The sequence below is a fragment of the Lotus japonicus genome, chromosome 3 (genome assembly GCF_012489685.1).
Source record: "Lotus japonicus ecotype B-129 chromosome 3, LjGifu_v1.2".
Lineage (NCBI taxonomy): Eukaryota > Viridiplantae > Streptophyta > Magnoliopsida > Fabales > Fabaceae > Lotus > Lotus japonicus.
This window is the reverse complement of record NC_080043.1, coordinates 81971985-81999982: the sequence shown is the minus strand read 5'-3', so window position 1 is coordinate 81999982 and position 27998 is coordinate 81971985. Positions and strand designations below refer to the sequence as shown.

Here is a 27998-nt window from a genome sequence, read left to right as displayed (position 1 = left end):
GTACAGATTATAACATTGGTCTCTTTTTATACAAGTACTGGATTGCATAAATATGGCACAAAGATGGTACCTGAAATATTCTAAACTAAGCATTTGGATGAAAGAACTCAAAAACTATGAATTAATAATTCAGCAATAAAATTCATTGGTCCAACATTCAATCATAATAACTTCAAGACTTCATAAACAAAAAATACTTCAAAATCAGCGAGGACTTCAATAACATAGCCATATTAGTTCCCAGCAAAAATTACATGAAAAAAAACAGGTCCATTAATGGTTTAAGCAACACAATGCAATAGCAATTCCAAGCAAAATTCAGAGCCACATCCAATATTCAGTCTTCTACTGAGTGCCATAAGGCGATTGCTGGTATGAAGCAAAAGGATGGAAAGATTGTAAAATCTGGCTCGCAGGGAATTGGGGAAACAAATTGAACCCACTTGGGAAACTCATTGGAGGGGCTTCAATATCAGCTTGAGGTTGCTCAATAGTTGGTGACACCATAGCTTGGGAACTTCCAGTGTTGCGTTTAACATCCTTTTGGGTTCTTCTATCTCCCACCTAAAATTCACAGCCAAATATAAACCATAAACAACAATTTTACAACAGAACATGCCACTCAAATTTATACAACATAGTAAATATGACATATAACATGCCTTTCTTTTGGCTTTGACTGTACTCATTGAACTGGGCCCTCCATTATCTCCTCCTAATGATGGCACGGGTTGTATACAATTTAAAATATTAATGTCATACACATGGTAATTGGCTGCAAAATAATCCAATAGAAAAATTATACAAACAACTTACAGTATCAGCAGTGTTATCACCATCAATTTCAACAGATGAATCTTCATCTTCTTCAGCATCTGCAAAACTTTCTCCAACTTCATTACCCTCAAATAATGTAGGACATGTCCTGATTGTGTGGCCACCCTTTCTGCAATTAGAGCATAGCCTTTTCGTCTTCTTATACTTCTTCTTCCGTGGAGCGCCCTTTGTTTTGACAACAGCTGGGTCACCAATGACAAATAAATTGGTTGCAGCAGAATTGGGATGGCGACGTTTCTGAAATTTCATGACAAGCTTGTATATGTCCTCGATAACATTTGAGAAATCAGAAGAGTCATCAGCACCATATTCACTCAGAAAGTTGCATGCAGCAGAAATTGCACCTCTACGCAGCATTTCCATTCTATCAGTATCAACCTCCATAGCAGGGATAGATTGTAATGAATCAGCCTTTGCAGTCTTCAGGCACCTTTTAGAAACAAGACTAGCAGGGAATTCATTCATGTTCTCAGTTCTCATTGCACATATAATGTGAGAACAAGGTATGCCAACATATTCAGAAAACCCACAATCACAATTAAACATGTTCTGATTCTTGTCATAAATGACCAAGAACTGAGTGTTTGGATGACGACAAATGCTAAACTTTATCATCACTGTGGTACCAATCTCTGATCGTTCAACAAGATTAAGGTTAAGTGCTCGTTGAATCATATGTCTCACTTCCCTAAACATATTCAATGTCAACAACTTTGCTGCCCCTTGTTCAATGTGACTCAAAGCAGTAATCAAGACAGGCTCACCATAACTTGACTTGAAATCAGAGGCTAACTCATTATGCCTATACTCCTCCACAGCTCTCTCAAAGTTATAAATGAAATCAAGGATGCTATTTTTGCACTGCACATACCTCTTAATAAATGAGTTAATGCCTTCACATAGAGAGGTAGTCCTGATACCGGCAAAAAATTTCTCTCGCATAAACGCAGTTGCCCACATCTGCCTAGTTTCATACGTCTGTTTAATCCATTTTTCCTCACCAATACCATACTTTTCAATCACTTGCAGCCATTTAGTTTCAAAACGTTCTGGAGTGAAATTCCCATAAATAAAAGTCTTAAATTCATTCAAGAAATCTGGAATCTTAATTTTCTCAAGACAGTTTTGCTGAATATGCCATCCACAAAGCCTATGAGTAGCATTAGGAAACACAACCTTCACTGCTTCACGCATAGATTTGTCTCCATCAGTCACAACAGCTTTGGGTTGCTTTCCAAACATAGCTTCATCCAAGGCTTTCAGGACCCATTTGTAAGTCTCAATGGTCTCATCACAAACCAAGGCACATGCAAAAATTGTAGTCTCCTTGTGATGATTGTAGCCAGAAAAGATAACAACCGGTTTGTTGTACTTGTTCTTCTTGTAGGTGCTGTCAAAAACAATGACATCTCCAAACGCTTGGTAATCAAGGCGACTTGTTCCATCGCACCAAAACAAGTTTTCAAGATTTTCTTCACCTGATCTTGTGAATTTGAAAAAAAACATGGGATCCTTCTCCCCCTTGCGCTGCAAATAACTCAATGCACTGGCTGCATCTCCAGCACCTAAACTTTTCCTTTTCTTCTTATCAACATGATTATATAAGTCCTTTTTCAGAAAACCCACCGATTCATGCCCACCTTTCTGACCCATCAAAAGCCCCATTATGTTGCAACTTCTCACCCCATACAGCTTTAGACTGTCTACTTGAGCCTTGTCACCATCAGTCAATCCCCTGAATGAGGGCATCAAATGAACGTGGGATGCAGGTGTCAACCCATGATTGTGTTCTGGTTCAAATAGCACAACCTTCCACTTGCTTGAGTCTGCATGAAAACGGACACAGAACTTTGCTGGGCAAGCCACGCTGGTAATAGGCTTTGCTTCTTTGACTCGGCTAACCTTATTCAAATGCTTCTCATGTCTCTCACCTTCCCTATTACACACCAGTTGACGACTAATAATATTACCCTTTCGATCACGACGGACATCATCTTTCCTTGCACCAAAACCTTTGAAATGGGCATAGTGTTGGTAAAATTCAACAGCATCCTTCTCAGAACAAAACACCAGCTCCCTTATCTCATCAGCTGTCAAGTCAGGGATTAATTTGCAACGATCTGGATTAGAATTCTCATTATTGCCATTGCCATCATCAGCCACTGCCACAGAATCATCATCCTCACTCATACCTCCATCATTAGACAAGTCAATAGAGAAACATTCATTCACATCTGCCATGGCAGCAAACCTATGCAACGAAACCAATAAATAAGTACAACACAAAGATTTTAAGTAAACAAAACCTGATTTTCGAAAACAACGAAATCAATTTGGTAAACCTTAAACGAAAAAAATTTCATTCAGATTTTTTAAACCCTAAACCCACCGATTCAAAAGCCTAAACCCAAAAGCACAATACCCAAAATGCGATTTAAACCATAAACCCAGATTCAAAACCCACAAATATAAGAACCCCTTAATTTGAAATCAAACAACAACAACGAATAATAGATTAGGAAAATGCGATTTTAGAACCAAAACACACTAAACCCAGATTCAGAAACGGACCGTGCTATTTGATGAAGAAGCTGGAACGTGAAGAAGCTCGAACGACAATGAAGAAGCTGATGACGACAATGGTCCTCGTCTGCGAAAAACGAACGATGAAGAAGCTGGAAGGTGAAGAAGCTGGAAGGTGAAGAAGCTGATACTATTAGGGTTCAAGGAAGAAGAAGAAGAAAATGGGTTGAACTCAGAATACGAATAAGCTTGGTAAAAATTCTCAATGATGGTTAAAAGATAATATACAACTTTCAAACAATTGCTAAAAGGCCCCTCTGAAAATAAAATATAAAACATTTTTGATTTTCTAAAAAACAATTCAAATTTGAACAGAAAAAGAAAATTTGAAAATACTAATACACATGGCATCATATTATTTGCTAAAAGGGTTGGAGGCACCACACCCTTAAAAATAGGGAGGCATCACAGAATTTGCCTTTTTATTTTTTTACAAGCGTAACAGTGGGTTTGTGATAACAGAGTTTGATGAATGAGAGTGATGAAATTTTAATTGAGCTCTCATTTTTTGACTGGTGAGACAGGGTTGAGGACAGAGAGCCGAGACAGATGATTTACATCTGTAAAGAATACAGAACTTGATTGGTTGACTTGGATTTATAAGGTCTTACTCCTGATCTCCTATGTGGTTTTTTCTGCAAAGCACTCTGAGATATGTTTACCATTCTCATACATATATATAGAAAGAGTATATTGAGTGAATCAATCATATATAGATAATAGAGATATATATTAAATAACAACTATCACATTATTTAAATATTAGCTTATTTAGTAACTCTAACTTTCATTATGACTACAATAAAAACACTTAATAGCGTCGGTCAGAAATCAACGCTAACGGGCAAAAAATTAATATTATAGACGATTTATCGTGGACTTAGCGTCAGGGACGCGACATACGCTAAAAGGGTCAAAGCTAACTCTTTGAGTCGACTTATTTAGCTGATACTAACCTTTGTGTTGGTTAAGCTGATCAATGCCGACGCAAATCGTCAGAGCATACGATCGCCACTAAATCATAATAATTTGAATCAACTGTGTAGTCCGATGCTGATTTGTCCTGGTAAGAGTCGGCCAAGCTCGATGCAAACTTCCAAGCAGCAACACTAAATTCATGTGGAGATTAGTAATTATGCAATTTATCTCGTCTTTGTTTTCCAATATTACATAGAGCTTCATAGTTTGATCTAAAATATAAATTTGTTTTATTTGTTACCGAGTATCATGCATCGTCTTTATAAGCTTTAATTTGAATGCGGTAATATAACTTGACCACTTAACTAATGTGATTTACCTACCTATCATATGTCATCACCTAGACATAAATTTGAAAAATCAGAGTGACTAATTGGCCAAACTACAGACTGAATTCAAAGATTTCAACGACGATATTTGGTACTCGACGTACATAAAAAACATTTATATAAATTTCAAAAATCAAACTATTCATCTCTATATATCTACCATAAAAAATAAATAAGAGTCTAATAACAATCCAACATAAATTTGGCGTAACAACTATAAGATATATGCAGTAATAATCATAAGTAGTTTTTTTTATAGGCAAATAATCATAAGTAGTAACAATCACAAGTAAAAACTAACACCAATAGAAATAATAATACTATGATTCGTCACATGATTCAACACTTTCATTTCATCTTTTATTTGTAGATCTCACTTTTTTAAACCTATTAATCATTTTTCAAGCTTTATAATTTGTTTCTCAAGAGTTGAGAGTTTCATCTGCTTGTCTCCCATGACCGTCACCAGCTACGGTTTCGGCCCCAACAAAATTTCTTAAGTTCCTTTATTGTGATCTTCTATTACTCTGCAAATAATCTTAACTACTACTAAAAAATAAATTCATTTCATAGATAATTCGTGTAACACAAAAAATGTCATGAATAACATTATTTGCGGTACTTACAAAGGCGGTGGTCGATGGCAGAGGAATGAGCTGAGGCGGCAGTGGTAGTGGGACGCATGACAAGGAGGCAGATTTGAAAGTGTCGGTAGAGGAATATGGAAGAGAGGGAGGAGAAGTAACAGTGTCAAAGGAGGAGGAGGATTAAGGGGCGGTGGCGGAGAAGGAGGAGGGATGAGCTGAGGAAGAAGAAGATGATACATTGATGGGGGCAGAGGATGAGGAGGGAAGGGAAGAGGGAGAAGAAGAAGGTGACATTGGTAGAGGAGAAGGAGAAGGGAGGATCCGATAGTGAGGGTGATGGAGGAGCCGACAATGAGGGTGATTAAAGAAGGGAGTGGCTAACGCTGAGGGTGGTAGAAGAGAAGGGAGGGCTGACAGTGAGGGTGGCGCGGGGGAGAAAAGGGGCGAAAAAGGGAGATAGTGAGAGCTAGTTCTTGGTGAGTGAAGGATAGAGAGACATATATTCAAGACAAAACATAGTTATCAATGTCGCATAACATCGGTCTGACCGACGCTAAACCTCGAAACCTTTGAAATGACCCTCGCTTTGATAACTTATGGTCGACTCCAACCGATGCTTGGGTGGATGGTGGTTTTTTCCTCGACCTTCAATTGACGCTAAACTTGAGAGTGAGAATTTCGCCGGTGATTTTTGTAAGACCTGAAAATTATTGAATAAGTTATTACGAAATAAGTATATTATTATAATATATGAATTTGTTGATCCTTGTCTGTTGTTTGTTTTCCGTAAATGGATTTCTTTGATTTGTTTACTGTTGTCATGATTATGGGAATGTGTGTATGACATGTATACATGGTAACGTCTCATAGGACAACCCCATCTTGTTGTTGTTATGGTTGTTGTGGTTGCTGTCGGAAAATAACATAAGTTTTGTCTTGGTAGTTAGTCGTCAGTAAACGACAGAAATGCATAATATTTAGAAATAGACTTAGGTTAATTATTTAATTAATCTTAGGAGTCATTTAAATAAATAAATTGATATTATAGGGATAAATTTCGTGGTTCCCAATATTAATGACTAGGAGAGAGAAAATTGGGTTGAAAGTCTAATTTAGAGTTGTTTAAGGGCTTTTTCATAAAAATGAAATAAATCTTTTAAAAATCGAAAAGGCGATAAAATATTTTAATAAAATTAAGGTTAGGTCTGAGGTGACTCAAAAATAATTATTTTCTTAAAAAATAAATTATTTTCATAAATAATTCGAAATTGTTTAAATTAATGATATTAAGGTAATTTAAAGACTATATCATTAATATATCTTAGAAAAATTTGAAATTTGGGTTAGTAAAAATAGTAGATAATATATGAAGATAACAAAAATTGTTTTGGAGTGTAAAATTAATTAATTTCGTAATTTTTGAATTTTGGTGTTTAATTCATTAATTAAACCTTGTTTTGACTTAAAACTTAAGCAAAATAAGTGATAATGATTTGAAAATTTTTAGAGGACTTCTAGAAGGTAATGGAAACATGGTAGAATGAATGTGATCAAGTTTTGGGGTTAAGATAATTTATTTTCGGAATTTACCCTTTTATTTTAATTAATTTCTTCAAAATAAGGTTTAGTAGCTTGAAGGGCAAGCAAGCTAGGTTGGCTTGGCTCTAGAACTTTGGAGAAGCTTCTAGAGAAGTGTAACAACCTTATAAAACTGAATGAAGTTCAGTTATATCTAGAGGTTAATTAATTAATTAATTGGGGAATATTCTAGAGATAAGTTGTTGGGTTCTATCTAGAAATTCAAAGGAAATGAGGAAAGGAATGAACCAGGACTAGAGTTTAGGGAAATGGGACTTAAAAACAGAAAAAAAAAAAACCACACTCAAATGATGGGCTGGTCGAGCTCATTAAGGGGGATTGGTTGGTGAACCTCTCCTATAAATAGAACTTAGTAGCTGCTTCCCTTACTAGAAAAACTACACTTGAGACCCATCAATCTCAAGTGCTCCCTCTTCATTTGGTGGCCAAAACCCCCTCCCTCCCTTGGAAGAGAATAGCACTCCTTCCATTCATCAAGTTCCTTGAGGTTAGAACATAGACTAAACCTCTCATTGAATCGTATCCTTGTACACACCATCTTTCATCTTATTTTTGAACCTGTATTAATAATGTTACGTTCTTGTCTAGGTTTTGTTGGCATATGAACTACAATATTCGAAGGTAAGGGTAGTCTTTTTACTAGTGCGTGAGTCTGCATGTCTCTCTCTCTTTTGCATGGTATTTGAGATGAAGGTGTTGAGGCGTTTGTTGTTGTTTGCATGCTATGCTATTGCATTGTTTGATGTATGCCTATGACATAAAATTTGTTGGATACATGTTAAGATGTCAAATTTGAAAATTTGTCAAATTGTTGAATAGAAATTTGAAGAAACGACATCCCTTGTTGATATATATGACCATGGGTTACGAAATTTGTTGTTGGCTAACTTGAGCATTAGGGTTTTAATTTGAAGTGGCAATGTGATGGTTATGTGTCCCATGCGATTGTCCCACCTCGTGGAGGTGTTTTGAATTACTTGACGATGAAGTCGTCTAGCCTTGTGAGGCTTGATCTTGATCGATCCATCTTCGTAGAAGCATATAGGCATTAAGACTAACCTTATATGTTTTGAATGGCTGATAAGTTGTTAATTGCCTATCCTTAAAATTTAAAATTATGAAGTTTGTTGTTACTGATAAGGATAAGACTTTTTGTTATCTTCTTTAATTTTGAATTTAAATTGTTGTTATCTCATCTTTAATTTTGAATTTGAAATTTGTTATCCTATCTTTTCTTTTGAATTTGGAATTTGTTATCTTGTTTGATTTTGAATTTTCGAGACTAACCCTTAATGGTTGCTACTTGAATATGTGGGCGCTTAACGCTTTAGACGATGGAGAGCCAAGTGGTGGAAATTAACCTCTCCAGAGCGACGAGTTGGGTGTGGATTATTGACGTGGCGACCCAAAAGATCGACACTTGCGTGAGGAGTTTCTTGGGCTGATTGGCTGAAGAACATAACTTTTATTTGTGGATTTCGTTTTAAATCATGGTTTTTATTTTTGTCGTACGTCGATATTTTTATTTGGAAGCTACGCTAGTGGTTCTTAATTAGGTTTTATTGGGTAATTTTGTTATTATTATTATAACTATTCCGTTTAAAGTTCTGAATGTCGTTGTTGGATAAGTTTTTTGAAAATGACCAAATGATAAGGTTTTTGAATCGGTTAAGATAAAAGCAAACGACGAGTTTTTGAACTTGAGGATAATGAATCAGTTGTGAAAATGATTTTGAAAATAAGATTGAAAACCCCCATTTGAGTTCAAGAAAGAACTCAGATTGTTCTGTCTAAGGCTAGAAGGGCTTTTAATGCGGCATTGTGCCCGGCCAGTTTACCTGGGAACTTCTCGGGTCATTGCTTGGGTGATAATGAGACTTTGTTTTCGAAATATCACCGTTTGGAAAAAGAAAAAAAAAACGAGTTAGTTCCCATATTTGTTTGGGTTACTAATGTGATCTCCGACTTAGAAATTGGGGCGTTACAATTTTAGCGTCCGCTGAAGCCGACTCTAATTTGTAAATAAACGTCACGAACATGCGTAGGCTAAAACTGATGTTAGGTTTAAACAAGTTTTCTCTGTTCTCGATGCTTTTCGTCAACTTTGCGTCAGCTAAACCAAGGCTATCGAGTCAAATTTAGTACTATAGTAGTGGCTGATGCGACTACTGAAATGGGCACTTTGACTAAAAAAACATCAAGAGATATACTTGAGTGCCGAAATTTCAATGATGAGTATTTAAGTCAAAAATCTTACAAACATTACAAAACCGCCACAAGTTATGCATATATTTTTAGGAGTTGTGTAAATGACTCATGAAAAAGTTTGAGTTAAATAACTCATAGTTTAAGATAGACCAATCACATTTAAGATTAAGATATGTGGAATAGAATTTTTATATTTTATTTACTAACTTATTTATCAATAATCTTATTGGTCCATTGGAGTGAGATTGGTTGGGTGGAAAGAAAGGGGGAGGGAAAGAAAACACGGAAATCGATGCATGAATTTAGACTAACCTTAATCTAAATTCATGCATCGATTTCCGTGTTTTCTTTCCCTCCCCTTTCTTTCCACCCAACCAAGCAAAGCATAAGTAACCCTCATGTGTCATTTTGCCAGCCCCATTTTTTATACGTACAATATGTGATCCAAATTTCAAGAATAGCCACAATGTTATTCTTCTTCACCTTGTGGTGATTAACAACCGCCTCCAATGATCATCTTGCAACCGATGTTAGGAAACCGTTATACCACTATTACAGAAACCGCCATAGAAAAATAAAATAGTGACACAATCGCAACACAATTGATTTAACGTGGAAATTCTAAAACTAGAAAGAAAAAAAAACCACGGTTGTTGGCTAACAGACAACTAGAGAATAAACATTATATGAAATTTGTTACAACACATAAATTCTTCTCACTCGCCCCAAAACCCCAATACACCCACACTCTCTAAATTTATTATCTAAATAATACCTCAACACGCTCAAGTAGAGTATAGAAGAACAATAGATAAAAAAAAAAAAAAAAACTTAAAGTGTGATGCTCTCAATTTTGGGATACTCTCATACTACAATTGCTGAGGAATGAGGATGCAATGCTATTTACAGGAGGAGAACTAGGGGAATATGTGAATATTGTATTCATCCTTTTGATCGATCCTTGCATTGGCCACGTCGTTGCTCTGATTTCTTGCCCATTTTTTTTTATATGCAAAGAATATATTGATTAAGCACAAGGGGTGCTAACCCATATACAAAGAGAGGAAAGAAGAAGAGAGAAGAGAAAATTACAAAAAAAAGTAGCCAGTTACACCAGCAAGACAAACAGACAAGCCCAAACACCTCCTACACTGAAACCAAACTAATACAAGACACTGTAATGAACCAAAGCAGCAAAAACCAGCAAAAAATCCCCTCCAATACGTGACAATATCAGCTTGAAAATGTAGCAGCAAAGAATCAGCTACTAAACTCCTCCTTTCCACGCCATGCTCACCTTAAGACCAAATTGAAATTCCCTACTCCCCAACTTACACCCACAACCAAGAAAGACAAAACAACACCCCAAAATAATTCACAGAAAGCTAGACAGCAGGCCCCCATACAAGAGAGTAGCAGCATAAGCATTAACACTGCAACTACAAGGAGTGAATACAAGCCTCCAGACAGTTTTTCCATTCAAATAATGAGAACCCCACCCCCTTCATCTTATGGCGAATCCAGTTCCAAGAGCGAAATTGAACCATATCTAACAAATAATCCTTATCAAACAATGCATCCCTAAAAATAACGTCATTTCTAAGGATCCACACCGACCATACCACAGCGAGCCAAACAACAATCTCTCCCATTCGTTGATTTCTACTCCAGCCATGACAACCAAAGTGCATCAGATGATCGCGCGGTGAATCATACAGAGTTAGAGTGCCTCCCATCCAACTATTACAAAGCGTCCAAACCTCACGAACCTTTTGACAAGACGACATCAAATGGGCAGCCGTCTCCAACTCCAGACAGCAGAAGGCACAGCGAGCATCACCAGTAACTTGAATCACCCCTCTGCGAAGCAATTGTTGTCTAGTTTGAAGTCTATCCAACAACAGTCGCCATCCAAACGCCTTGACCTTTGCCCATACTTGCCATGCATTAAGTATTAACCACAAGCAAGGAAATGACTTTAATAATAGTAGATGCAAATTGCAGCTTATGAATAGTAGATGCAAGTTGAAATGGCTGACAGTCTCCCATTTAAAGTCATTTAGTGTACTTGTAAATATTCTCCACATTTCAAATTTTATGCCGCTCATGTGTGAGTCAACACTCAACACCATATTATATTATGATTTCACTCAACATATATCTTCCGCTTTCATTGTTTTCACCGATAGTCATTGTGTACACCAACAATCATAACTTTCATTGTCTATCCCGACAATCATAATTCAGAGGAACTATCACACTCTACCATAAAGAGTATATTTTCCTTGAAACTAAACCATTCAAGGAATTCTTCATGTTGAAACTATGCTGAAAAACTATGATGCAACTTCGATGTTGGCTTTTTCCAGAAGTTCTTCAGCATTCGACATAACTTCACCACACACCTTGCATCAATGCATTTGTGCTATTCTGGATTCGCTAGCAATAGCATATCCTTTACCATGACAGGTCGGTAATGCTATGAGGATATACTTGTCATTTTTTAGAGAGGATCATTCTCTCCCAAAATGAGGGAGACATTGCTAACATTTGCCTCAAAGCCCTTTTCCGATGTTGCTGCACCTAGATGATTTTTCTTAACATGCCCGGACCTTCCACATTCTCAACATGTAATATTCCTTCTGTGATTCTTCTTAACATAATGCTCACCTCTGGATACTAACGCTAAGCTTGATGATGTCCCATCTTCAGTTTTCATTCTTCTTTCTTTAGAAATAATTTTGCTGATAACATCTTCGAAGCTCAAAATTGTTACAATACATAGATTTTTCGCTCAACCACAGCCACCCCACAACTTCAGTACACTCAAACTCTCCAAAGCTATTATCTGACAATACCTCATAACAATTAAAGACAAGAGTATAAGAATAAAACTTATAAAAGCTTAAAGTGTGATATAACTACAATTCGGATACTAGGAATTTAGATTTGGTTGAGCAGCTCCCAACCAATATGCATTTACTTCTTCACCACTTGATGCTTCAAAAGTCCACACAGTGGCTTTTACTTTCAACACTTGCGGCTAACAACCGACTACTCTAGCAATAATCAACTTGCTAGGATACCTCAACATTAGTTGGGGTATGATACAAGATGTGATGTGGACCAATAACATTTAAGTGAGTATATCTTCTTTTTACCATATATGTTTTAAAATGAATAAAAAATTCAAATACACTATCAGATGTCGGTTTCCTATTGGTACACATCAAATCGCGTCAGTCATGTACCATACAATAAGGGTATGGTAGAATTCACCCTAATTCTTTAGTAAAATGTTTGTGGCTTTTGCTAGGGAAGAGGCAAAGTCTTGTCCACTTTCAAATATAACTCTATAAATAGCTTCCTCATTCCTACTAGTAAAACATAACTCCATTCATCCAACATGAACACAATTTACATTCTTTTCCTCTTCACTTTTCTCTCAACAACCTCCTATGCTTCTGTCAATGATTTGTGTGTAGCAGACTTTAAAGGTCCAAGCACCCCTTCCGGCTACCACTGCATGCCCCTCGCTAACTTAACCTCAGACGACTTCGTCTTCCACGGCTTGGTTGCCGGAAACACCACAAACTCCTTCAACGCCGCCTTAACCTCCGCGTTTGTCACTGATTTCCCAGCCCTCAACGGCCTCGGCGTCTCCGCAGCAAGGTTGGACATAGCGAAAGGCGGTTCGATTCCGATGCACACGCACCCTGGTGCTACTGAGTTGCTGATGATGGTGAAAGGTAAGATCACTGCGGGGTTCATGACACCTACCGCGCTTTACTCCAAGACGGTGAAGCCGGGAGATATCATGGTTTTCCCGCAGGGGATGTTGCATTTTCAGGTGAATTCTGGTGTGGGGACAGCTAATGCTTTTCTTGCTTTCAGTAGTGAGAACCCTGGTGCCCAGCTACTTGATCTTCTTCTGTTTGCTAATGGATTGGATTCTGATATTGTGGCGAAAACTACGTTTCTTGATCTTGCTCAAGTGAAGAAGCTTAAAGCTCGTTTTAATGGGAAAAACTAGTTAGGACTAGTGCTTGGAATTCCATCAATCGTTTCAATAATCATCGTTAGTAATAATTTTTTGTGCGTGCTTGCTTTGCCATTTTTATGTTCCAGTCCATCCCAATTGTGATATACTAATATATATATGGTTTGATTTGTGATTTTTATTGGGGATAATTTTAAGGCGCGCAGACCAATTTACCACATGTTAAAAACTGTTTCACTATGTTTTTACTATTAATATACATGAGGGGTTTTTCCGGTGTTATCTTCAATGTAACAAAAGATACAAATCTATAACCTACAACTTTTAATTATAGGTAGACCAAAAGAAATAATAAAAAATAAAATTAAAAATAATTAATAAGTAACAAACTAAATACAAAAAAGATAAAGATAATATCGATGTCATCTGAAGAAAAAAAAAAACTTATTATTTACCGTGCATATCTTACATGCTAAAATTAACATGCAACATTAAAAAAAAATAACATGCAAAAAGACTTTGAATTATTGAATTAGATCTTTTCTTCTTTTAATTATTGAATCAGATATTTTTAATCCACGATAGAAATGGAAAGTAGACAGAGACTCTTATTTGTCCTTTTTTAAACTTTTATGGGGGGATTGAGTCTTTTTCTTTTTGGAGGTGGGGATGAGTACAACGTGATATGCTTCAAATTATATAACTTGTTTAAATTATCCTATAAGCTTGTGCTGTGTATGCTGACATATTAGTGTTTGAATTCCTTATAGTTCATGTTAACACGTGTACGTACATTCGTTATGATCTGCTTTGTTTACAAAGTGAAGGCACACGAACGACACAAAGCCAAAATAAGCTCCGTCATCATAAATGATATGATGAGGTTATTGATTGAAATGGTGTGATATCACAACATTGTGATATTGAAATAATAATAGAAAATTATTCATGTCATTTTTATTTAACTTTTGGAATAATTATTTCACTTAGTATTAAGAGCAGTTTGACACTTAGTATAATGATTTCAGTTGTTTTGAAAAGTGAAAGGAAATATAATATTAAAAAGGCTTAATCCAGTTTTTGGTCCCCAACCTTTGTCATAAATATGGCTTTAGTCCCTCGCCGGCGTAAAGGTGGGGGTTAGTCCCCAGTTTTTGGCAAAATGATTGGTTTTGGTCCTTCCGGCCGGTTGGGTCAACACCGGAGCTCCGCCAGCTGATGTGGCCCTTGCCACGTCAATTAATGAGCTTAGGTGGCTTTTCTTTTTCTTTTTCATTTAAATTCTATAAAAAAAACCATAATTAAACCCTTTAATTCCTTTTTCCTAATTAATCCTTCATCTAATTATTAATTACAAATCTCTTCATCAAATCAAAAACCCAGATTTTGCTCTTCATCATCCATCTTCATATTAATCACAAAGGTACATAAAGGGTCATTCATCAAACCCAGAAAAATTAGCAAAAAATACTATGTTTGAATGTGGTTTCACCATCTTCCTCTGCCACTTTCAGCAGACTCATCCACCAATTTTCCAGAGAAGCCAAGGAGATAAATCTAGAACATTAGAGTAGAATGAAAAAGCCAGAAAAGCCAAGGAGCACAAGCACACGCAGATAAACCAACCTTCCACTCCTTATTCATTTCCTTTATTATTATAATTATTTTCATTTATTCAAAACATTCCAACAAATACCACCCACCAAATATGTGACCACGATGACTGGGTCAACCTCGCCATGGCCGAAGATTCCACCGCCGCCGGCCTCCTCCTCCGCCTCCAAATTGGTAAACAAGATCTGATAAGGTTCGAACCTTCACAATCTCATCTCTTCTTCTTTCTGATGCATTCGGTTTCTAAAACCCATAACCCCAACCCACCGCTACCATACCCACATGGTAGATCTGAAGATTTTGGTTCTTCGGTTAGATGTTATCTTCTTCACCCAGTTCAACCTCCTCTTCTTCGATCTCCTCATCCCTCCTCCTCCACCGGATCAATCACATTGCCGCTGTTAACTGCCACGACCTCCACCGCGACACCGTCCTCATAAGGACCCCGGCCATCGTCCGCGACATGGTGGCGCGCTACCACACCCACGTCGTCTCCCCGAACCAGTGCAGAAAAAAGAACACAAACTTAGAAATCTTACACTAGCTATGGCAGATCGAAACCCAGGGCGAGAGGGGGGAGGTTGAACGAAGAGGGGGAGGGGGAAATCAAGTCTGGTGTTAGTGGGCATTTGATGGGGGTAGATCTGGGTGTGGGCTGATGAGAAAAAAAGGAGATTGATGATGATGGTGTTTTTCTTTTGAACTGCTGATGGTGATGAAGATGATCATTAATTGCTATAATAATTAAATTATTAATTATAAATAAGCTTTAGAATTTAAATGAAAAAGAAAAAGAAAAGCCACATAAGCTCATTAATTGACGTGGCAAGGGCCACATCAGCTGGCGGAGCTCCGGCGTTGACCCAGCCGTCCGGAAGGACCAAAACCAATCATTTTGCCAAAAACTGGGGACCAACCCCCACCTTTACGCCGGCGAGGGACTAAAGCCATATTTATGACAAAGGTTGGGGACCAAAAACTGGATTAAGCCTATTAAAAAGAAGCACAAGGATGTTTCAATCCATGTACAAATTATAAGAGGCTCTAAAATGACAACAATGGAAAAACATATATACAAAGCAAGGCTTGTTGCTAAAGATACATACAACAACATGGAGTTGATTATGATAAAGTGTTTGCACCCATTGCTTGCGTGGAGATATAATATGTGTTCTTTTTTCTTTGGTTGCTCAGATGGATGGAGAAGTTTTAAATTTGATGATAAGTCAGCGTTCCTAAATGGCTACCTTGAGAAAGATATCTACTTCGAACAACTAATGACTTTTGGCATCAGCGGGAAAATGATAAGATCTTAAAATTGAATAAGACTTTGTATGGTCTAAAACAAGCACCGAAGGACATATAATAGTCCATTGGCAAATACTTTCAAGATAGTGTGGGTTGTTTGTTGCCAACATAAGTGTGTTCTTTATGTTAATTTTTCTTTGGTTTTCATTTTCACTGGCAATAACTTAAGTCTGTTTGAAGATTTTAAGCAAATTATGTGGGCCCACCATGTCTTATACTTGGGATTAGAAGTGAAGCAAATGGAGAATGATATTTATATTTCTCAAGAGAGTTACACAAAGGTGTTACAGAAAATTAAAATGCTTGATTGAAATGGTGTGAAAACACCCTAGAAGTAGCTTGATATTGTCAAAGCTTGATGGTGGAGAAAAGGAAGATCATACAGTGTTTAAGAGTCTTGTAGGAAGCTTGAGGTACTTAACAAGTACAAGACTATATATTATGTATGTGGTTGATATTGTATGATGCTTTTATGGAGTATCCTACCGCTACTCATATGAGGGCTGCAAAAAGAACTCTCCAATACTTAAAAGGTACACTTGATTTTGGTTTATTCTACTATCCTTCTAATGCGTTCAAGCTTATGAGACTTTGTGATAATGATTTTGCGGGACATATTAATGATAGAAAAAGCGCTATTGACTTTGGCCCAGTTTGGAAGAGCTTATTTGAGCTTATCTGACATCATAAGCTCTTATGCCAGTGTTTGAGAGAGCTTATGCAAATAGCTTATGGTCTGCCATAAGCTATTTTTAGCTTATTTCCATGAGCTACTCATGATAGCTTATGAAAAACAGCTTATGCTTATATACAGCTTATTTTTAATTTATTTCAATAATTTTTTAAAAATAGCTTATGAATAAGCGCTTATGACCATAAGCGCTTAATTAAGCTGTTTTTCCAAACAGGGCCTTTGTTTTTCATGGGTGATTGTGCTTTTACATGGAGTTCTAAGAAGCAAGCAATTGTCAAATTTCTACTTGTGAAGCTGGGCATGTGGCTGCAGCTTCTCTTACATGTCATGCTATTTGGCTAAGAATATTGTTGAAGGAGCTTCACTTGAGTCAATAGAATAGTACAAAGATTCTTGTTGGTAATAAATCCGCACTAGAGCTTGCTAAGAATCCGGTGTTTCATAAACGAAGAAGACATATAGACACAAGATATTAATTTCATTAGAGAATGCATTGCCAAGAAAGAAGTGAAGCTAGTTTATGTGAAGACTCTTCTAAGCACTAAAGAGCATTATTCTTGTTCAAGGGCTATTATTTTTCCTATATAATATATCAACTAAGCATTTCCTATTAGTTTTATGTTTATTTAGTATTTTAATTGAGTAGTTATGTAATGGTTATGGATTACTCTATTATAAATTGAGGAGTAATTAATGCAACACATGTGACACAGATTTATCTTTTATTTTTGAGAGAAAAGTCTAGGATGTTGGTTACAAGTAAGACTACAACTTATCTGTTTTCAAACTGCAAGCTAATTTGTTCACTATTTTCTGTCTTGCTTTTTCAGTTTTTAGCAGTTTGGCCTTCTCAAAGAAGAGGATGGTGATGCGTATTTTTCCAGCTAGTGTGCGGAACCTCTGGGACAACTGGGAGCTCCGTGTTATGGTTCTGTTAAGCCTCAGCATCCAGAGCATCCTCACAGTGGTTGGCAATAAGAGAAAGTACTGCACCAGAGCCTGGCTCAGAATCATATGGTTTGCCTACTTGTTAGCAGATTGGCTAGCCACAATCTCACTTGGTGTGCTTTCAATTAAACAAAGAGAGAACAAAGGTGATCTTGTGGAGACAAATTATGTGATGTGATTGTAGCCTTGTGGGCTCCAATTCTTCTCCTTCACCTTGGTGGCCCAGATACCATTACTGCTTACTCAATGGAAGACAATGCACTGTGGAGCAGGCGTTTGTTTAGCTACATTGCCCAGGTTGTGTTGGCAACTTATCTCTTCCTCAGATCCTGGACAAATTCTGATTTAAACATTTTGGCAATACCAATATTCATTGTTGGAATTGTCAAAATTGGTGAGAGGATTTGGGTTTTGTGGTCTGCAAGCAGCCAGCAATTCAAAGAGTCCTTGTTTCCTGACCCTGATCCAGGCCCCAACTATGCCAGATACATGGAAGCATACATTTCAGCTTCTCTTGAAGGGTTCAAAGTTGAAGTACAAGGCCTCAATGAAACTCCCCCTGCAGGTGGTAGCAGTGGGAATCCCATTCATACTTATAATGCAGTTGCAGAAGGCAACAATATTATCCCACTACCAGAAACTGACACATATGGACCTGCAATCACTGTAAAGATTGCACACAAATTCTTGAGGATTTCCAAGCTGCTATTTGCGGATCTCATCCTGAGCTCCCAAGATGTTACAGAAAGCAGATCATGTTTACTGAATGGAAATGGCAAGGACGTGTTTGAAGTGATGGAAATTGAGCTTGGGTTCATGAATGATCTGTTCTACACAAAGGCTGGTGTGATCTATTCTTACATCGGTAGTTTTCTCCGTTTCATCACATTATCATGCAATATAAGTGTGCTGTGTGCCTTCTTTTCCATAGAGAAGGATCAATATCCAAAAGTGGACGTGTTCATCACAGGTGTGTTGCTGCTTGGAGCTATCACACTAGAGTTATATTCAGTGATTTTACATTTGTTCTCAGACTGGACAATGTTGTGGCTGAGTATGCACAAGAACAAGGTGACTAATAAGGGAATTTCATTAATCCAATTTTTCAAAAGCAAGAGGTGGTCAGGCAGCATTGGTCAGTTCAACCTCATAAGCTTTTGCTTACTGAAAGCTAAAAAACAAAGACTCAAAATTGGCCACAGGTACATCAAGGGTTTTGAAAAGAAAGGAGCCAAGTACTGTTGTCTTGCTCCATTGATTAAAGGTGTTTGGCAGTCTTATGAGAAATACAAGCACAGCAAAAGCAAACGCGAGATTGTTACCCCTGATCTGAAGGGAATTATCTTTGAGCACTTTATAAATAAGATAAAGAAGGTCATCACGGAAGAAGAGGTCAATGATGAGGAGAATTGGGCAAAAGAAATCAAGAGATTTTGTGATCATAGGGGTGACAAAGTTCTGAAAAGCTTAAATTATTGGGAGAAACTTGGCTGGAGTGTGGAGATAGAATTCGATCAAAGCATTCTTCTATGGCATATTGCAACAAATCTATGTTATAACTCTGTCTCATGCGAAGAGGAAACAACAGGTTTAAGTTTTAGAGAAGCAAGCAAATTGTTATCAGAGTACATGTTGTATCTTATAGTTATGAGACCATCCATGCTACCTAATGGGATTGGTGAGATCAGGTTCCAAGACACATGCGCTGAAGCAACTGAATTTGTGAAGGACAAATATTCCATACATACCGAGAAGGAAGTTTGCATAAAGCTACTCGGACTTTGCAGACAGATTGAGAAAGTGAGTCCTTCAAAGGTGAAAGGCGATAGGAGCAAGTCTGTGCTATTTGATGCTTGCAGGTTGGCAAAACATATAAGAAAGCTAAGGGAAGATGAAAGCTGGAAAGAAAAAGCGATGTGGGAGTTAATCACTCAAGTGTGGGTTGAAATGCTTGCTTATGCTGCTAGCCATTGTCAAGGAATTCATCATGCTCACGAGCTCAGACAATGTGGAGAACTCCTCACACATGTATGGCTTCTTATGGCACATCTTGGTATAACAGATCGACTTCAAACCTCTAAGGGGTTTGGAAGAGCAAAGTTGATACGTAAGTGAATGTATCACTATTTCCAGTTCAAGAGAGTCGCATTAATTCTTGTATTTGAATCACTCATGTGTTTTAAGTTTTAACTTTTCATAGTGCAAGTTTGATTTGATATATATATATATATATATATATATATATATATATATATATATATATATATATATATATATATATATATATATATATATATATATATATATATATATGTTGATGAGTCCTAGACGTCCTTTGTTTTGTTCGTGTTCGTGGAGGTTCTGGGTTTTTGTTCTCTTCTTCCTTCCCTCTCATATCATCATGCCTTTTAAATAGTCAGCACTGCTAAATTACATAAACTGTTAAAAGATGAAAAGAAAAGTCCAAAACACAATAATAACCAATCAAATTGTTGAAGATCTTGGTCAAAAGATGAATTTGACAATGAAATATCACGTCTATTTAACATTTCAATCCTGAGTTAACTTTTTGAGAACAAACACCATTTTTTTTAATTAATGTCTTTTTTTGGCTTAATTACAACTTTGATCCCTAACGTTTACCAATTCCACGATTTTAGTCCCCCACCTAATTTAATTACATGGATGGTCCCTGACTTTGCTGGCCGTCTGTAACGTTGGTCCTACCGTTTATTTGTTAATGAATGAGGTTTACGTGGATAGTCACTTGACTGATGTGGAAGTCGAATTGGAGAGAGAAAGAGAGCAGCAACTGATTCAACCTTCTTCCTCGCCTCCAGGAACTCGTTCGTTCTTTATCTCTTCCTTTTTCGCTCAATCTCAAGCTTCGAAACATCTTCCTCACGATGCTATATTTTTTTAAGGAGGAATAGGGTAGAAGATGACCGTTGCAGGTCTCACGTGCAACTCACATGCTTCCCTCTCTCTCCAGTCCTTCTTTCTCTCTCCAATTGGACATCCACTTAAGCCTCCTCCGTTAACAAATAAACGGTAGGACCAACATTGCAGACAACCAGCAAAGTCAGGGACCATCCGTGTAATTAAATTAAGTGGGGGACTAAAATCGTGAAATTGGTAAACGTCAGGGACAAAAGTTGCAACTAAGCCTCTTCTTCTTTTTTTATAAGCAAATGTTAAATGTTCTTTTGAATGAGCAAATGTTAAATATTAGTTATTAGTAATGTTAGTAAATTAGTTCTTTCACCCGGATTTGAACTTGACCCCTTCACCCTTCATTTCCCCAACCTTTATGTTTATAGCTCTTATCATTGAGCATGGCACTTTTAATAAATATCTTAATAACAACTTAGATGAGTATCCCTAATAAGATAATTGAATAATTCAAGCTCTCATAGATCTAAATTTCTTCAACTAAATTAAATAAATATATCTTTCGTTGACTTACATAGCCATTAAAGTTAAATCCAACTATCCAAGAGATACAATTATTCTTATTATTCAAAACTGAATACGAGAGAATACACTATTCTTATTATTTTATAGAAGAAGCCAATCGAGGAATCGAAGATAGATCTGGAAAAGCAACACTTGCGAGATACCATGTTAATGTGATTTGCATCAAAGTTTTCGTGTGAATTTTCCTTCAAACTTTTTGGGAATTTTTCTTGTGAATTTTCATTCAAAACTTGAAATATTAAAAAATTACATAACTATTTTTAGGAAAATCTATAGGACAGTTCTCTACAAAAAAAAATCCGTAGAAAATTTCGAATAAAATTTTGCAGGAATTTGTTTTGTGAAAATTACTTTATTCATTGTTTTACCGTTTAAAAAAATTGTTGTTTTAGAAAAGGTTCTTTTCAGCTAACTTGCTGTCTCATCTCAGGTAAATCAGCTATCTCGAGTGAGAGAATAAATATAAGCCAAAGTCAATACCTGGTGTATGGAAATAAACTAAACACCAGCCAGAAATCTCTTCACATGCAACAACAAGATCCTAGTTTCAAAAAAAAAAGCAAGATCCATGGTCAACATTACTCGAGTTAGATATGAATACTACTAACCCCAACCCTTTTATCAAACTATGTAATCAGTTAAGTTGAACCCTTGAACAGTTATACCAAAAACTTCACCAGAAATTCATTTCCAAACTTACTGAAAGGAGCAAGTCAGTTTTCTCCTTGTCAACTGGAAGCCGGTGCTGATCGTCTCCTGTGAAACAGTTCAGCGAGGAAAAGAGAACAACATGAATTGGATTGAGTTGCTTTTTTGGATTGCATTAGCTGTGGTGTTGGGTTTTTCGGTGTACCTTGACTGTTGTCTCATCTACTATAAAGAAAAAGTTGAGTGGATAATAAGTTTACTGAGGTTACTTGAAGCTCTGATAAAAGATTATGATCAACTTGAGGAGAAACGGGGCAAAGTAGAATCACTTGCCCGTTCTTTGTGGGATTTAGAAGACCTGTCTGGAATACATCTGCAGCTAAGCGAAGCTGAGAATGAATGGGTGAAATCAACCAGAGAAGTGGTCAATGAAGCAAAAATCTGTGTCGCCGAGTACAATAGACAAAGCCCAGGATTGAGTTATACTTTTATTACAGCTATCTTTAGATCAATGCCCATTATATATGTTCTCCGTCAAATAGATACTGTCACAAGTACAATGATAGATCATTTCAAAGAAAAAGATGAAAAAGCAAAGGACATCTATATGTCCATGGAGAGGTCAAGATCTCATAACAGAAGTTTGCTGGATCAAAATACAATTGAAGAGGAGGAGGAGGATCATAAATCAGTAGCAGCAGCTCAAATCCAAAAGCAGAAGAAGCCTTCAATAAGTTTTGAAGAATTGATGAAGAAGAGCAAAGACCAATTTTCTATCATGGAAGAGAGATGGTCTGTATATCTTCTGCTTCCACTGCATGCCTTTGTGAAGGATTTGAGTCAGCTTCAGCTAGAAACAGAAACAGAAACAGAAAATCTTTGGAGAACAGAGGCGGAAGAAATAGTTAAACACGCAGTGGATTGCATTCGCAACTACTCATGGTGGATTTCAAATTTTAGCATATTCAAGAAAAACATTCCCATAGGTACGCATCAATTCAGAGAGGACATGAGACGCATTGTCACTGACTTTGATGACCTGCTTACGAGGAAGGAAAAGTATAATTTCACTTTCATTGATAGAGCTGCAGAAAAGTCAACCTTCCAAAATATTGCAAATGACAGAGAAATCAAATCAGCAAGTAGAAGTATCCGCAGCAAGCTGGAGAAGCAGGAACAAAGTTCCAGGCAAGTAGCTGATATGAAAACACTGAATGATAGATTGGGAAATACACATAAGCAGCTTAAGAGAGTAGAAGAAACAGCAGGGAGAAACGCTTGTTTAGTGCAACTAAAGTCCATTGCTCAGGAGGTAGATAATTTTCTAGAAAGGTATATCAGTGGACCTAAGCTCAAAGTTGTTGAGATCACAAATGCTGTGAATCTACTTCAGAAGGTAATAAAAGTTTGCAGCATCGAAAGACAGGAGTCAACCAAAATAGTTGGTTTGAAAAATGAAATACGAGACTTGGTCTTAAAGCTGACCGCAAGCAGTGACAATCTTCCTTCGACGCTTTCCATTGTGGGGATGAAAGGTGTGGGGAAGACAACTCTGGCAAAGGCAGTTTATTACAAAAAAGATGTCGTCGAACACTTCCCTGTCCGTGTCTGGGTGACAGTAATTGAAGGAGCTGCCTACAAAGCACAAGTTCTGCTGATGAAAAATGACGGGACTAAAGATCAGACATTGTTTGTCACTCAGGTACGTGATCACTTGAAAGAGAAGCTATGTCTTGTTGTTCTAGATAATGTCTCAAAAACAGAGGATTTTGATAAACTGAATGAATTATTATCTGGATCTGGGTGGACAAATGGGAGCAGAATTATGCTGACAACTTGCTTTAAGAAAGTGGCTTGGCGTTCTGACAGAAGTAGGACCCCACACCAAATTCGGCTACTAACGAAGGAAGAGAGTTGGGCGTTGTTTCTGAAGGTGGCAGGCAGTGAAAGAACCAAATTAGAACCAAAAGTAGAAAAGCTTGCAAAACTGGTAGTGGGAAGATGTGGGGGCTTACCGCTTGCAATCTTATCTCTTGGGTGTGCCATGTTGGCGAAGGGTATAACTCAAAAGAACTTATCTTGGGTGCTTGATCGAATCAATCAAGGCCAATACAAAGCACATTGGCAGCGAGCTTGGGAAACTAACAAACAAGACATGAGTGAAACTATGAAAAACTGTCTCTATTACTTCACACACTTCCCTGTAGATTTTGAAATCCCGGCGAGGAGATTAATCAATCTATGGGATGCTGAAGGATTGGCGCTACCAAACAACCAACAAGCACAAGAAGGCACTGAAAAAAGGTGTTTGGAAGAGTTGAGAGACTGCAACATGATTCAAGTAGTGGCACTAAAATCCGATGCCAAGATTAAGACATGTCGCTTGCCAATTATGCTCAGAGACATCATCTTGCGAGATAGTGACAGAACAAGCCATAGCCAGTACTCAGGTACACATTTAGAGCGACGATTTGCATATCATTTTGATGGTCGTGGTCTTGATGCAAATTCAACAACAGTATTCAACAAAGAAGAAATTCCTATGTCAGTTTTTTTCTTTGACAAGCAAGAGGGAAGTAAACCAGGAGAACAAGTAGGGGAGATCCTCTCAAGGGGCATTGCAAGTGAGCAGTTCCTGGAGATCGAAATTCTTGATCTTGAAAACCTATTCAGACCTCAGCTGCCTGAGGCTTTAAGTAAGTTAAATAAGATCAAGTATCTTAACTTAAGGTGGACTTACTTGGAAGAATTTCCCCAATGCATATGCCAACTTATGGAGCTGGAAATACTGGATTTAAAGCACACAAGTATACGTGTCATCCCTAGCTCGATCTGGAAACTGAAGAAACTGAAGAAGTTGTATCTGAACCAAAAATATCGAAGTAGACTCGAGGGCAAGCCGAGTGGAAACTTCCAAGAAAATCTCCAGGCATTATGGGGGGTCTTCTTGTATGGGAGCTACCCTCTTCTTTATTACCTTCACAGGCTGAAGAACCTTCAAAAGTTAAAATTAGCTTTCCAGTTGTCAGGATCAGAGAACGACAGACTTGCCAAGGAGATTGTGCAGCTGAAACAGCTTCGTTCACTGAGACTTAGATCAGTTAATGAAGTTGGTGATCCTAAAAAACTGATATTGAATAAAATGTCAAACATGGAGAATCTCTCATCCCTGTACTTGTTTGGGATATTAGAAGATAAAATACGCATGACCCGCCTCCCAGAAAATCTCACTAATCTCACCTTGTCCGCTTCAAAGCTGTCAGATGATCCTATGCCAGAGTTGCAGAACCTGCCAAAGCTCAAGTCATTGTCTTTTTATGCTGACTCTTATATGGGGAAAAAGATGGTATGTGCACCAGACAGTTTTCTACAACTACAAGTGCTTAGATTCTGGAACTTAAGGAACCTGGAAGAATGGGATGTTAAGGAAGGAGCAATGCCTAGCCTCATAGAGTTTGAAGCCCGGTCCTGCAGAAATTTGGCATGTCCAGCTGGGTTGAAGCACTTGAAGACTCTTCGCATGATTAAGCTGCATAAAATGTCAGGAAAATTTGTAACAGACATCTTCAATCGTAAGAAGATGTTATTGAATGATGTTGAGATTGATCATGATCGAAGCTCTTAATCTCAACCAGGTGCGCACCCCCCCCCTCCAATATTCTTCCATAATGGTAGTATACTTCATTTTTTGCAACTTGTCACGGGCTTGCTCTCATTTGGCGAATGAATATTTTCAGTTTTCCAAAGCTGTTATATGCCATTCTCAAGCTAGCTTTCAGAATAAGTGAAGGCCTTTCAAGTTACTGAGTAGTGAGTACACAACTTCACGAAGGCTCTACATGTATTTCTTAACAAAAAGTATGTGCAGACACCCTATGCAATGTTTTCACCCCCAAATAGGATAAAAGATAAGAAGAGAAGATAAACAAGTGATATGAAGGGGTGGAGATGTGGAACTACTACTGGAGTGTTTGAATATCAGAGTTGATTTCTAAAACTGGGGCATTGTTATTTTCACTTAAATTTATGTATGTCACTGATCAATTGCATGTCATTTTAATTTATATCGCTACTTCAATGTAAACAATCCATTGAAAACTCGTGATAATTATAGTTCTTTTGTCAAGGTGTTATTTCGTATGTGTCTGATAGTGTTGGTGATAGTTAATGAGAGAGTTAGCTAATAGTTTAGGTGAGCTAAGATAGTTAGAAGAAATAAGGCACGTAGATAAACATTTGAGTGTTGGGATTGGGACCTTTGGGCAGGCAGGTTTATATACCCTTGAAGTTTTGTGAGTGTGTATGTATAACTGAGGGATTCAATCTCTATTCTTTAGGGGATTTTGGGAGGGGAGTTTATTCGTCATTTTTAAATTAGAATTATAATATATTTTTATAATAAATAAGTTATTAGTTTTATTTTTATAGGTCAATGTTAGTAAATTAGTCTCTCCTCAAGGTTCGAACCTGGACCCTTCACCCTTGATCCCACCCAACCCTTATGTCCTCTAACTCTTACCACTTGAGTTATCCCTCGGGGACAAGTGATTAGTATATTATGTTTATGGTAATTGATCATTTTATAGCTTTTATTTTTTAAAATTAACAAATTGGATACTACTTATTTGAAAATAAACATGTGTTTTCCTTTCTTTCCCTTCAAAACCTGCTCCCAAACAACCACTTCCTATAACCCTATTATTTTATGAAAACTAAGGAAAATGAATGTAATTCACTTTTCAGTTCCACACCACACTTGTATTGGTACCCACCTCTTCTAGCATGAAACATACCCAGATTCAGTTTAAGAATGATACAGTAAAAGTGTGAAACAAAACATTAGAGATTAGACATACCTCTGAGAATTGAGACCCACAGAGACCAGTTTGCAGGTCCATAATGCAAGGGCATACTGAAAATTCCACAAACTTCAATTTCTCATCCACTTAACTTGTCAAGTTGATTAATAAAAAATGAAGAAGACAAACCTCAGTGTCTTGGTTTCCATATGGTGCAGCTTCTGTAACAAAGGAAACAACAAACACAAGTTGACCTAGACATTTACACAAACAGGTGGAGTGCATGGGAAAATAAAACGAAAAGAGAGAATTGAAAAACCTGCAAGCACGGATTCCTGGGATGAGAGGAATTGTTGGCAACGAAAGTACAACTTTTCTTTTCAATGATCACATGTAATCCGGGCGAGGTAAACTAGATACGACCATTATAGTACGAAACCTCAACGTATGGGTAGATGATACTAGATACCAGATTACCAGTCAATTCTGGCGCTCGCTGCTTAAATATAAAACTCAAATATTTATGAATAACTTTAGGCTTGATTGCAGTTTGGTCCCTGAAGTAATACGATTGTGTGATTATGATCTTTTTTCTAAAACGAGCTGGACCTAGAGCTAATGAAAATATGAAATTTTTTTGATTTTCAATTTTTCATCACACCATCTTTTCGTCCAAAATTCAATGTCGTCTGTTTACATAGTTGTTCCGGAAGACATTACAGCCAATCACTCCCTGGGTCGATCACGCTATCTCCTTACCCGATCAATTACAAGGATGATCAACCCTCGCCGGCCAACCTAAGCAGCTATGGACCAACAACCAGGACAAAGGCACATAACTCAAGGATGTACTAAGCACTCATGACCACCTCGAACCGCACAATCTCAAATTCTATGAAAGCTAAGGCTTAAGAACATAAGGTACACATTATCTATCTCATTTCCCAAGTCCCTAAACCCATGTTCTAACTTGAGGGTCAGGGTACCATCACATGGATCCCTCTCGGACTCGACGGACAATGGACCACTGTGAAGATCAACGTCTCACTGCCACTGCCCTTCTTCGCTGGAGTTTAATCGTTCCTCTTCAATCAACATTCTTCTCAGTGATTTGGTCAGATTCGTCTGATCAATATCATCCTCACTTCTTTTTGTTATTAGCACTACTTCTTCTTCAACTCTTTCAAGAATTCAAACCCTTCTTAATCTTCTATCCTTCATCTATAATAATAAATAGAATAAAAATAACTCATACAGCCTCCTGACAAATTTGTATTAAAAGATAAAAAGCTTATTATTTTTTTTTATGGGTCAATGTTAGTTCAATTACCCTTGAGCTAACTTACCTATTGAACTAGGAGGGACACCCATACCTCCCTTAAATTTGGG

The 27998-nt window shown here is 37.3% G+C and overlaps 2 protein-coding genes across 7 annotated transcripts; one reads left to right on the top strand and one right to left on the bottom strand.

Annotated features, from left to right (window-relative positions):
* Window position 1: 1 nt before the first annotated feature.
* Window positions 2-27312, bottom strand: LOC130746459 (protein FAR1-RELATED SEQUENCE 5-like). 6 transcript variants are annotated; one of them, XM_057599088.1, is made up of 6 exons: window positions 26929-27312; window positions 26799-26830; window positions 26667-26722; window positions 817-4529; window positions 663-715; window positions 2-564 (listed from the first exon to the last, which is right to left on the bottom strand). In XM_057599088.1, exons 4-5 carry the CDS (start codon window positions 3076-3078, stop codon window positions 686-688), a joined length of 2292 nt encoding a protein of 763 aa, XP_057455071.1. In that variant the 5' UTR covers window positions 3079-4529; window positions 26667-26722; window positions 26799-26830; window positions 26929-27312; the 3' UTR covers window positions 2-564; window positions 663-685. The 6 variants fall into 6 exon arrangements, 2 of the variants coding, with proteins under 2 accessions (XP_057455071.1, XP_057455070.1); XR_009022130.1 differs by lacking the exons at window positions 2-564; window positions 663-715; window positions 817-4529 and adding exons at window positions 9523-10104; window positions 21643-25099; window positions 25217-25339 and having other exon boundaries at window positions 26929-27121; XR_009022132.1 differs by lacking the exons at window positions 2-564; window positions 663-715; window positions 817-4529 and adding exons at window positions 9523-10104; window positions 21643-21703 and having other exon boundaries at window positions 26929-27264.
* On the top strand, window positions 12495-13300 carry LOC130746461 (auxin-binding protein ABP19a-like). Its single transcript, XM_057599089.1, has one exon. It carries the CDS (start codon window positions 12528-12530, stop codon window positions 13152-13154), a length of 627 nt encoding a protein of 208 aa, XP_057455072.1. The 5' UTR covers window positions 12495-12527; the 3' UTR covers window positions 13155-13300.
* Window positions 27313-27998: the final 686 nt, after the last annotated feature.

Coding starts and splice junctions, on each gene's coding strand:
- LOC130746459 (XM_057599087.1), bottom strand. CDS start 3,078: ATGGCAGATGTGAATGAATGTTTCTCTATTGACTTGTCTAATGATGGA.
- LOC130746461 (XM_057599089.1), top strand. CDS start 12,528: ATGAACACAATTTACATTCTTTTCCTCTTCACTTTTCTCTCAACAACC.